The 11,982-nt window shown below is 55.5% G+C and overlaps 1 protein-coding gene across 22 annotated transcripts; it reads right to left on the reverse strand.

Annotated features, from left to right (window-relative positions):
- Positions 1-729: 729 nt before the first annotated feature.
- Positions 730-11,975, reverse strand: ACBD4 (acyl-CoA binding domain containing 4). 22 transcript variants are annotated; one of them, XM_063598991.1, is made up of 13 exons: positions 11,924-11,972; positions 11,386-11,556; positions 9,301-9,552; positions 8,940-9,051; positions 8,661-8,785; positions 8,273-8,393; positions 8,117-8,201; positions 7,754-7,874; positions 7,439-7,525; positions 7,063-7,171; positions 6,905-6,980; positions 5,724-5,863; positions 730-1,463 (listed from the first exon to the last, which is right to left on the reverse strand). In XM_063598991.1, the coding sequence occupies exons 5-13, from the start codon at positions 8,746-8,748 to the stop codon at positions 1,265-1,267; spliced, it is 1,026 nt and encodes a 341-aa protein (XP_063455061.1). In that variant the 5' UTR covers positions 8,749-8,785; positions 8,940-9,051; positions 9,301-9,552; positions 11,386-11,556; positions 11,924-11,972; the 3' UTR covers positions 730-1,264. The 22 variants fall into 22 exon arrangements, with proteins under 22 accessions (XP_063455061.1, XP_054957753.1, XP_063455062.1 ...); XM_055101778.2 differs by having other exon boundaries at positions 6,905-7,001; XM_063598992.1 differs by lacking the exon at positions 11,386-11,556 and having other exon boundaries at positions 7,063-7,133; positions 11,924-11,975.
- Positions 11,976-11,982: the final 7 nt, after the last annotated feature.

Below are 11,982 nucleotides of genomic sequence, written 5' to 3' on the forward strand. Positions count from 1 at the left end.
AGACGGCCCACGGACGACAGGGCTTGTGCTGACAGAGGGAGGCCAAGGCTTCTGGCCCGTACTCCCCGAAGGCGACTGCACGCGGGCGCTCGGCCCACCCCGACAGGGGCTTCCAGGCGCGCAGGGCCCTGCTCCCTACTAAGGGCAGGGCGAGGACGAGGCTCTCGCTGGGCCTTGGCCTCCCAGAAAATCCCCTGGGAAGGCCCAGGCCCGGAGGTCAAGGTGGGGCACCGGGAACTGAGGCAGCTGAGGAGGGGGCAGCGGACATTTCTGGGGCCGGGGGCTCGGAACCCCATCTCTACGCCCGGGGCGCGGAGCTGGAGCAGCCGCGGTCCGCTTTGGGCGGGGGCCAAACCAGCTCCTCGGCCCCGCCCAGCCGTGCTCCGCTCCTCCCCGCCACCCCCAGCTCGCTCGGACCCCGCGTCCCCGACGGGGCGGCGGGCAGGGCTGCGCCCTCGGCCCCCCGCATTGGCCCCGCCTTCCCAAGGGCGCCCCGCTCCCAGCCCGGGCCACCCTTGGTTCCCCTCCCTCTCCCCTCCACACAGAGGCCTGTTTTCCCTTCGCTTGCCCGGGGAGGAGGGAAAATATTCCCCATTCAGAAACACCAACCGCTGGCTTCTTTCAGGGCCATCAGGGGGGCATTGGGTGGGGAGCAGGAAAGGGACTTGTGCCTAGCTCGCGCCGGGCCCCGCTCCCCGCTCCCTCCGTAGGGGACCAGACAGCAGAAGATTATGGTTTTCTTTTATTTAGTGAAACATTCGTTTGTAAGTGAATCTTCAATGAAGACTTCCCGAGTGTGTGTGGGGGCGGAGGGGGCCGGCAGGGGAGGAAAGCGAGCAAACTGCGCTCATCCCCCTCCCCCGGGGCCTGCTCACTCCTCCCAACTGGTCCGGGCCTCCTGGCCTCCCTCCCGCGGCCTCCCAGCCAATCATTCTTCCAGGCCCCCGCCCAAGTCCCAACTTGCTCAAGAGCTGAACCTCCTCGGGGAGAAGCAGGGGTGGGAAGAGTCAGGTGACCCAGAGACTGGGGAGGGCAGGGGCTGAGACCCGATAGCCCCGCCCCCGAGTCACGGCCAACCCAGCACCGGGGTCGTGTACCACAACTGCAGCCTCCCAGGGGAGCCTGGGGTGGTTGCGGGGAGGGAAGGAAGCGTCCCTGTGAAGCTGCAGGGAGGGGTGGGGTCTTATTTGCCCCCCGCGCTGCTTTAGGGGAGGAGGTGCGAAGGCAAACACTGACAGGAGGGGGAATTTTGAATGCTGTTCTTCTAAACCCTAGGAAGGCTCAGGGCACAGCAAGATGGTCTCAGTTGGCTGCAGAGACTCCTCCACTGACAGTCACCTCTTTTGGGTCCGAAACATTCGGAAGAGCCACTGGACGACGAAGGGCCACAGGAGGAAGAAGAGCAGCGCGGGCCCCGGGAGCCCAAGGGGCCATGGCCGAGCACTGGGCCTGGGCTGCGGCCTCTGCAGCCAAGAGGGAGGGAGTCAGAGGCCAGTCCAGGCCTCAGCACAGCCTCCCTAGGAACCTGCTTCCAATTCAGTGGAAGATTGGAAAGACCCTGCCCCTAAGTCTGCACCACTAGAAGGGAAGTGGCCCCCAGGTGGTCCTGACAGGTTGCATGCCAACTCCCTCCCACATCTTCCTCCCCAGGGCAATCCCAGTATCAAGAGAGGCTGGAGGGGCTGCGGGTAGAGGGAGCGGCTTCCATGCCATCTTCTCTGGGCCACAAAGCAATGACCCTTGGTATGACCTGAAGACCTGTGTTGTTAAGGATGTGCCACATATGTCAAATGAGGACCCTGGGTACCTAGATTTTAGTTTCCAAGTATCATTCTCCACTAAAAAGGAGCCAAGGCTCCTTGGAGAAGTGGCTGATTCCAGGCCTGGGGCAGGGAAGGTGGGAGTGAATGTGGGGTGCCTTGTACCAGGAAAGCAAGGTCGCTTTTAAAGATTCATCAGGTCGTGTTATAAGAACATAAGATCCGGTATGAAAGGGTCTTGAATGGCCAAAGTTGTGACTGTCTGAACATCAAAAAGAATGACTGTGGCAGACCGGGTGGGGTGGCTCACGCCTGTCATCCCAGCACTTTGGGAGGCCGAGGCAGGTGGTCACGAGGTCAGGAGTTCAAGACCAGCGTGGCCAAGATGGTGAAACCCCGTCTCTACTAAAAATACAAAAAAAATTAGCCGGGCATGGTGGTGGGCGCCTGTAATCCCAGCTACTCGGGAGGCTGAGGCAGAGAATTGCTTGAACCCGGGGAGGCGGAGGTTGCAGTGAGCCGAGTTCACGCCACTGCACTCCAGTCTGACCGACAGAGTGAGACTGCATCTCAAAAAAAAAAAAAAAAAGAATTACTGTGGCTCCTGGGAATACTGAATCTGTGAAATCCATGAGCCCACAGTGATAGTCAAGAGAAAACTGGAATTTTGTCACCATTTAGGTGGCTTTTAAATTAATTTCTTTCTTTTTCTTTCTTTATTTCTTTTTTTTCTTTTTTTTTTTTTTTGAGGAGTCTTGCTCTGTCTCCCAGGCTAGAGTGCAATGGCATGATCTCGGCTCAGTGCAACCTCCGCCTCCCGGGTTCAAGCGATTCTCCCGCATCAGCCTCCTGAGTAGCTGGGATTACAGAAACCTGCCACCATGCCTAGCTAATTTTTGTATTTTTAGAAGACACAGGGTTTCACCATGTTGGTCAGGCTGGTCTCGAACTCCTGACCTCAGGTGATCCACCCACCTCAGCCTCCCAAAGTGCTGGGATTACAGGCGTGAGCCACCGTACCCAGCCTAAATTAATTTCTTACTTCAAAAATAGATAACTAAAGAGAAAGAATGAAGTATTTATCTTGCCTTTCCACTGTATTTCAGGGAAACCCAAGATGATGAGGGAAACAGTATACAAATGATAGCTAGTAGATGTTAAAGGAATCATAGCATTTAAAAGTCAGCTTTTTTTTTGGCAATCACTAAATTATTGACTCAGGCAAGGATTAGCAATTGTCAAAAACTAGCAAATGGAGTTGATGGGGGACTGGATATTCTCCGACTGCAGGAGGAAAACATGACTTTACAATGGTGGGATCAGACCCCCTTCAACCATGCCAGTGGTCCATGCTAGAGTTACTAATAATGGGACATCCAGATAGCATGTGTCCTCTGCCATGAAAAAACATCACCTCTGATGTAGTCTGGTCCAAAATGTTGTGGTTTTTTGTGCTTTGCGTTTTTTTGAGACAAGGTCTCACTCTGTCACCCAAGCTGGAGTGCAGTGATACCATCATAGTTCACTGCAGCCTCAATCTCCTGGGCTCAAGTGATCCTCCTGCTTCAGTCCACACCCAGCTAATTTTTAAACATATATTTTGTGGAGACAGGGTCTCACTATGTTACCCAGGCTGGTCTCAAGCTCCTGGGCTCAAGCGATCTGCCTGCCTCAGCCTCCCAAAGTGCTGGGATTACAGGCGTGAGCCACCATGCCCAGCCCAAATGTTTAATATGACTCTAATCTAGTGTTTAGATCTAACCTCCAGTTCACAGGAAATGTGTATCGAGGAACCACCCATGAGGATGTAATTAGACCCAAAAGGTGGAACATTCTATAGGACACCAGCCCAGACTGGTCAGCAAGTCAATGGCAAGGACTGGGCTAGATTAAAAGAGAATTGAAAGGGGAACAGATGCAATGTGTGGTCCTAGCCTGGAAAAACAGAGCAGCTGGAAAAGGCGGTTTCAGGATAACTGGAGAAACTGGAATTTAGATTGGATATTTGATGATATTAAGAAATTAATAATTGTAATAAAATGTTGTTTGGGCTAGGTAGAATGTTCTTATTTTGAGAGATATGGTTTTTTGTTTGTTTGTTTTTGAGACGGAGTCTTGCTCTGTAGCTCAGGCTGGAGTGCAATGGCACCATCTCAGCTCACTGCAACCTCTGCCTACCAGTTTCAAGTGATTCTCCTGCCTCAGCCTCCTGAGTAGCTGGGATTACAGGTGCCTGCCACCTCGCCCAGCTAAGTTTTGTATTTTTAGTAGAGACGGGGTTTTGCCATGTTGCCCAGGCTGGTCTGGAACTCCTGACCTCAGGTGATCCACACGCCTTGGCCTCCCAAAGTGCTAGGATTACAGGCGTGAGCCACCACGCCCAGCCTATTTTGAGAATATGAACCCAACTCTTTTGGGGTGGAACATCATGATGTTTAGAATCTTTTTTTTTTTTTTTTTTTGAGGCAGGATCTTGCTATGTTGCCTAGGCTGGTCTCGAACTCCCAGGCTCAAGAGATCCTCCCTCCTCAGCCTCCCAAAGTGCTGGGATTACAGGTGTGAGCCACCACACTGGCCTGTAATCTACTTTAAAATCTTCAACATTTAAAAGTAGTAAATGGTAGGAAAAAAAGAAAAGGGGGCCAGGCGTGGTGGCTCACACCTGTAATCCCAGCACTTTGGGAGGCTGAGGCAGGTGGATTACGAGGTCAAGAGATTGATACCATCCTGGGGACCGTGGTGAAACCCCGTCTCTACTAAAAATACAAAAAGTATCTGGGCATGGTGGTGCTGCCTGTAGTCCCAGCTACTCCGGAGGCTGAGGCAGGAGAATCACTTGAACCCGGGAGGCGGAGGTTGCAGTGAGCCGAGATCATGCCACTGTACTTCAGCCTGGGCGACAGAGCAAGACTCTATCTCAAAAACAAAAAACAAAAAGAAAAAAAAAAACAGAAAAAAAGAAAAGAAAGCAAGCCCTGTTGAGGGGGAGGGGCAGTGTTGAAAAGTTAGCCATTGTGGATCTGAGGAAATCCTGCCGCTGTGGGCTCACACCTGCTGTGCTGAGTGGGTTAGGGGTCACCCCAGAGATGCCTCACATCTGGGAACCCAGCCCTCTCTGCCCCCACTACCTCAGGCTTTTCAAGAACAGACCCACTCAGAGTTAATGGTGGGTACCAGCTTTGCAGGGAGACAGAATAGGGGCCACTGCCAACTCCATCGCTTAATGTTAATATTAACAGCAATAGTAGCAACAGAACCGACTGGAGAAGGCTTTCTGTTTGGTGGGCACCACGGAAGCACCAACATGCATGGTTGAATCCTCACAGTAGCTCAGAGAGGCTCTCCCAGGCTGTGTGCCCTCAGGCAAATTAGCCCCTTGGAGCTTTAGTTTCCCTCTCTAAAAGGGAGGTGAAAAGAAACTCTATCTCATAGGGCTGTTGTGTGGATTCAGTGGGAAGATGCCCATGAGTGTTTGGCACCCAGCGGGGCTCCAGCAATGGCAGCTGTTATTTAGTTTGCAGGAGCCCAGGATCCCAAGTGTCAGAGGCAAGCAGAGCTAGGAGTTGAGGAGAGGGATGCAAGGGCTGAACCATTTGGGGCAAATCCTAATTCTGGGAATGGAAGTCCTGACTGAGGGGCAATAGGGACCCGCATCCTCAATGCCCAGAGCAGACACATCATGGCCCTTCCCACACGGGATTAGTCCTGAGGCTTAGCTTCTCTCCAGGCAGAGGGAGGGGAGAACGGCAAAGGGCCCCACCCACTGTGCCTTCAGAGTGGAAGCATGTCAGCCCCCTCCACCCTCACCCCCACCTCCTGCCTGTAGCAGGAGCCATGCCATTCTCTGGAGAGAGATGTGGGCAGGTGGAGGCGTGAGGACAAAAACAAAAGTGGCTGGAAGAGGAGCCCAGAATAAAGACCGGATTCTGCCATCATCTTGTCCTATGGGGTGGGGGACTCTACCTGCTCAGGGGGCGGGGGCATGCTCTCCAGGCTCTGCACCCTCGCCTGCACCTCCTGCATGCTCTCCTGTAGTGCTCGAACTGTCCCCAGCAGCCACACGTCCAACTCCTGGGGCCCCGGCGGGCTGCCCCGCAACCCCTCTGCGGAGCACAGACACACAGGGAAGGGGGCTCAGGAGGCAATTCAGCTCTGGGCAGGGTGGGGGCAGGCTGGGGCAAGCCCAGGAAAGTGTAGGAGTGGAACCCAATCGCTGTACCAAGTGTGATTCTTGCAAAGTCCATCTATGTAGCTGAGTAATGGGCTGCTATGGGTTTAATCCCAGCATGGCCGCTTATGACGCAGATCAAGTCATTACCTTTTTTTTTTTTTTTTTTTTTTAGACAGTCTTGCTCTGTCGCCCAGGCTGGAGTGCAGTGGCACAATGACCTCGGCTCACTGCAACCTCCGCCTCCTGGATTCAAGCGATTCTCCTGCCTCAGCCTCCCGAATACCTGGGATTATAGGTGCCCACCACACCCGGCTAATATTTGTATTTTTAATACAGACAGGGTTTCACCATGTTGGCCAGGCTGGTCTCAAACTCCTGACCTCAGGTGATCTGCCTGCCTTGGCCTCCCAAAGTGCTGGGATTACAGGCGTGAGCCATCGTGCCCGGCCAAAGTCATTAACTTCTCTGGGCATCATTTTGTCATCTAAAAATTAGGAGAAGATGTCATTTCTCTCACAGGGCTGCTTGCTCAGAGGAAAAAAGGAGAAACTTTTCAAAATGTCCACACAGGACCTGACACACAACAGGAGTTCTAGAAGGGAAGAGGGCAGAACTCATTGTCTTCTGAGATTTCCAAACGGGGGAGTCCAGAGAATATGGATGACTTCCCGAGGCTGTGCAGCTGTAGGTGGGAGAACTGGGCTAGGACTCCCATCCCGCTGGCCTTACTCAGCACCTGCAGAGTAAGCACCCAGACTCCTGGGTGCTCTTTGGGGAGAGGAGGGAGGGCGGGGACTTTGCCCATCCAGGCAGGTATCTGGCTGGTTGGCAGCCCTTCCTGGACAGAGGCTTCTCGCTCAGTGCCCAGCAATGGACTTTCAACTCTGCCCTAGGAAGGCAGCCAAGAGAAAGCCTGGGGTGCCAGGACCACGGGAAAGGGCAGAAGTGGGTGAGAGGTTGGGTAGGAGCTCACCTTTCTTTGTGGGGGGCACGGGGCTGTTCCTGGGATCACGCTTTCCTCCAGATGCTGTCCGCTGCTCTGTCCAAACCTGCTGAGATGAGTCAGAGAGCTGAGGGTGGGAGTGGGAGCACAGTGGGGTGGGAAAAGGGGGGAATGGGGACTGGGCTCACCAGCTCAGGCTCCAGCTGCTCCAGGGAATCACAGAAAACCTCGGAGTCCAGGTCCCTGGGTGAATGGGACTCTGTGGAGGGGTTGGTAGAGTTACTGCCCAGAGGGAAGCTGTGGAGGGAGAGCAGGAGTGTGCACTGGGCAGAAGCACCTGTTTAGGAGACACTAGAGATACGAGGCACTAGAGATATCAACACCTGAGGCACAGATGGGCGCCAGAAGCAAGGCCCTGGAACAGGAATCCTAGACCCCGGTCCCCACCTTTGGGAGCACAGGAAGTCTCAGTGTCTGTGGAGGGCACAGCGTGGCATCCAGCCTTCTCCCCTCCAGCCCTCCCCCAGCCTGAGTTTGGTCCACCCCTCCTGCTCAAGCACTAACCTGGGCTTGGGGGTGCCAGTTCCTTGGGGAGGCAGGGAGGCTCTGAAACAGCCCCAACATCTCCATTCACAACCTGCTCTTTCCAACCTGCCAAGACACAGCACCCAGAGGTGGGCCTGGGGAGAGGCTGGCACCTCCCAGTGTGATCAAGCCCCTACTCGTGATGAGCCATGGATGCTGCCTGGGATCCACCTCTCGGGGGCTTGGGGGTCCTAACAGGGATGTCGCCTGGAGCCCTCTGCCCCCAGCCCACCTCAGCCTAGACCTAAGACGGTTCACTCAGCACTTTTGGAGCTCCCAGCCTGGGAGTCTGACCTGTGACCCTTCTCAGGAAGGTCTCTGGGGGCCTCGGCATGTCAGGGATCACCTGGTACAGGGGCTCGAAGTAACCAAACATGTCCTCTGCCACCTCACCCAGGGGCACTGTGTCGATCACCTGTAGGGGAGGGGGTCTGTTGGGGACGGAGTGGCCTCCTGTCCCTTCCACCCTGCTCCTGCCCTGTCACACACCTCCACCCTGTGCCCAGTCAGGGGCCAAAGATAGGCAGGGCTGGGGGTAACATGAAGGTGGTGATTCCCATGAGGGGTTCCATGTGTAGGAAATGTAGTGGGGGTCAGAACTGGAAGGGTGAGGCCACCTGGCCAGGAGCCTGGGGACAGAGAACCTGCAGCCCTTACCTTCTGTGCCACCAGTTTCATTTCAGTGACGTAGGCAGACATGGCCTCCTCCCTGCTCATCTTGCCCAGACTGTTCCAGGCGTCCCTGGGGGCAGAGGGCTGTGAGAGGGCTGCTTGACAGCTGAGGCTTGTTTGCCCAGCCAGCAGGGAGCTCACCACTTATATCGTCCAATGGGGTCCCAGAACCCGGGCCGGGGGACCAGGCAGGGCCCCATGGTGGCCTGCTTGTAGTAACTGTAGAATCGCAGCATCTCTTCATAGGAGGGGCGGTAAGAACCTGGGCAGAGAGTTGGGAAGCCAGGGCAAAGCATCACTCCCAGCTCCAAGGGGCGGAGGGGCAGGAGAACCCTGCTTGGAAAGGGCAGAGGTGGGGATGAGTCCCACCCAGGGCATCTGGACTAGGATAGGAAGCGGAGGGAACCCCCAGGACAGCCCAGGCAGGGGCTTGTCTGCAAAAACTGCAGTGATCAGGACCATTCTTTCTTCAGAGTCAGACCCCAGGCGTCCTGAATGCGAGTCCAAATGCGAGTCCCCGCAGCCTCACCGTTCTTGGGCAGGTTCTGGATGACGCTCACTGCAGCCTGGAACTGTTTCTGGCAGTCGGGCTCTGGGCTTTCTTTCTCGGTGCCCATGCTGCTGCGAGCCCTGGGGCCCTACTTTTGAGCGACTCTGCAAGAAGCAGCCTTCGTGTGAGGGGGCCTCCAGGGTCCCCCCGGCACCATAAGCCAAGGATTCACTTCCCAGAGGGGCAAACTAAGCTCTTTAGAGGCCTCAGACACCCTGGGAGGTCAGAAGTTGTGGTTGAGGAGCCTCCTTTTCCTACCTCAAGGCAGTGTGGTGGGGTCAGGGTCGCCAGGTGGCGAGGCAGGTGGCGAGGGCCTCAGTGCCAGATGTGTCCGTCCCCAGATGCGCCTCCTTTAGGTGCACATCTCCAACTCCCGAACAGGTGGAGAAGCAAGAGAGGAGGACTCAGGGCGGGGCGAACAGTCTCCCACCCTGGCCGCCTGCACCTTGGCCCAGCGTGTGCCCCGCGGCGCCCACTGCCAGGACACCTGGGTCCTCTCTCGCCACCACCCCGCGGCTTCCTACTGACCCCGGGGTCCAGCAGGGCCGGGATGGCGACGCAGATCGAGGGGGGGAATTTAGGCCAATGAGAGAGCCTGTTTCACATTCGGCTTACCTACCTCAACCATTCAGCACGGCTCTTTCAAGATCATGCAAATAGTTTCTCAGAGCCTTTCCCAATCAGGCGGGGCTTAATCGAAGGGTCGGACTTCCCAGCCCGGGATGGCCAAGGCGGGCGGCAGCGCCCCCTGGTGCACATAGTGAAAGGTCGTGGCGTCCTAGCGCCCCCTGGTGGAAATCCGCATCTGTTCGCTGATATCCAGGCCTGGCCGATCCGAGGCAACCCACTCAGCTCTCTAGACACTTAGCCACTGGGGATTAAAAAAAGTCATGTCCTGTGGTCAGGTGTTCTAGAGGAAGGACATCACAGCTCACTTTTGGAAGATGGTCGGGCACGGTGGCTCATGCCTGTAATCCCAGAACTTTGGGAGGCCAAGGCGGGCGGATCACCTGAGGTCAGGAGTTCGAGACCAGCCGGGCCAACATAGTGAAACCCCCGTCTCTACTAAAAATACACAAATTAGCCGGGCGTGGTGGCGCGCGCCTGTAATCCCAGCTACACGGGAGGCTGAGGCAGGAGAATCGCTTGAACCCGGGAGGTGGAGATTGCAGTGAGCCAAGATTGCCCCACTGCACTCCAGCCTGGGCGAGAGTGAGACTCCATCTCAAAAAAAAAAAAAAAAAAAAAAGAGTAAGCAAAATGGACATCGCAGAATGATGGTTACCAGAGGCTGGGAAGGGTACTGGGGAGGGGGGGGAAATGGGTACAAAAATACAGTTAGAATGAATGAGATCCAGTGTTCGGTAGCACAATACAACGATTATAGTTACCAATAATTTATTGTATCTTTTTATTTTGTTTATTTTATTTTACTTATTTATTTTTTTGAGACGGAGTCTCGCTCTCTCCCGGGCTGGAGTGCAGTGGCGTGATCTCGGCTCACTGCAAGCTCCGCCTCCCGGGTTCACGCCATTCTCCTGCCTCAGCCTCCCGAGCAACTGGGATTACAGGCGCCCGCCACCACGCCCAGCTAATTTTTTGTATTTTTTAGGAGAGACGGGGTTTCACCATATTAGCCAGGATGGTCTCGATCTCCTGACCTCGTGATCCGCCGACCTCGGCCTCCCAAAGTGCTGGGATTACAGGCGTGAGCCACCGCGCCCGGCCTATTGTAGGTCTTTTTAAATTAATTATTTTAAAAACAATTTTTGTAGAGGCAGAAGTCTCATTATGTTGCCCAGGCTGGTCTTCATTCAATACCTGGCCTCAAGTGATCCTCCCACCTCTGCCTCCCAAAGTGCTGGGATTACAGGCGTTAGCCACCGCATCCGGCCAATTTATTGTATATTTCAAAATAACTGGGCGGGAAGTGGTGGCTCAGGCCTGTAGTCCCAACACTTTGGGAGGCCAAGGCAAGAGAATTGCTTTGAGGCTGCAGTGAGCTATGATCATGCCACTGCACTCCACCCTGGGCAACCAAGTAGTGAGACCTTGTCTCTAATAAACAAATAAAATACAAATACAAATAACTAAAAGCGGAATTGGAATGTTCCTAATACAAAGGAATGATAAATGCTTGAGGTGATGGTTACTTCAATTACCTTGATTTGATCATTACACATTTTATACCTGTATCAAAACATTACATGCCTCTCCATAATTCTCTGCAACTATTAAGTGTCCATAACAATTAAAAGAAATGTAGACTTAGCCTATCCAACAACAAGAATAACAAAAGGGTAAACCAGGAGAATAAGGAAGGTTGTTTCTGGAGGAAGGAACGGCAGGATCAAAAGCACAAAGGCGAAGACGATAATCAAGAAGAAAATTCAGGACCCCAGAGTGGCGTAGGGACCCAAGCCAGTGTGCAGAATCTCTGGGCCTGGGAGATCTGAGGATGGGGTAGAGCAGGGCAAGTAGGTGGCAAATCCAGGCCCTGAGCACTAGCCTCTGTGTAGGATGCCACGCCGCTGGCCGCCGCAAAGTGGCGGTGTGCGCCCATGTCTCTGCCGGACCCAGGCCACCGGCTGCAGAAACGCTGCCACCTGGACGTCCCCCACTTCGCGCACGCACTCTGGTGCTTGCATATAAATAGTAAGTGCACACCCGACTCGGCCACCAGAACCTGCACACGGATGCCCACCCACGGGTTGACGTCGCGGACAACTACACCGCGGGTGCCGGGCTGGGGTGCCGGCCTGTCCAAGCCTCGAACCCAGAACCAGTTGCTGGGGACTCCAGGCTCGGCTCCGTCTCACGCTCCCCAGGTCCGTCAGCTCCGAGACTGTGGCTCTCCGAGGGGGCAGCACCTGGCCTGGCACAGGGAGGTTAATCCTATGACGTCACTGCCAACCTCCCCACCCCCATGCCCATCCCTTCGGGTTCGCGCTGCCCCGAGCGGCTCAGCTCCTGGGGTTCTGCCGTCGCTCCCGGCCCTGCGTCCCGTCCCGGCTCTGGTTCCCTGCTGAGGCCTGCCGCGCGACGGGGACGCGGAAGGGAAGGAGGAGGGGGTCCTGCGTCAGCCTCGAGTCAGGGCCCCCGGGAAGGAGAGGGTGTCTGTGCCAGAGGATGGCCCTCGTCCCCGGTGCCGGCTCCCACCCCCAGCCCCGCAGCATGGGGGCTCTAGTCACCCTTGCAGCCAAGATCAGAGGCTTGCCCGGACTAAGGGGAGACGGACTCACGAGCAGGGGCGAGCGCTGAGGCTCCGGGCTTCCAGGCCACCGCCTGGCCCCGCCCCCGC

Source organism: Pan paniscus, chromosome 19 (genome assembly GCF_029289425.2).
Source record: "Pan paniscus chromosome 19, NHGRI_mPanPan1-v2.0_pri, whole genome shotgun sequence".
Taxonomy (NCBI): domain Eukaryota; kingdom Metazoa; phylum Chordata; class Mammalia; order Primates; family Hominidae; genus Pan; species Pan paniscus.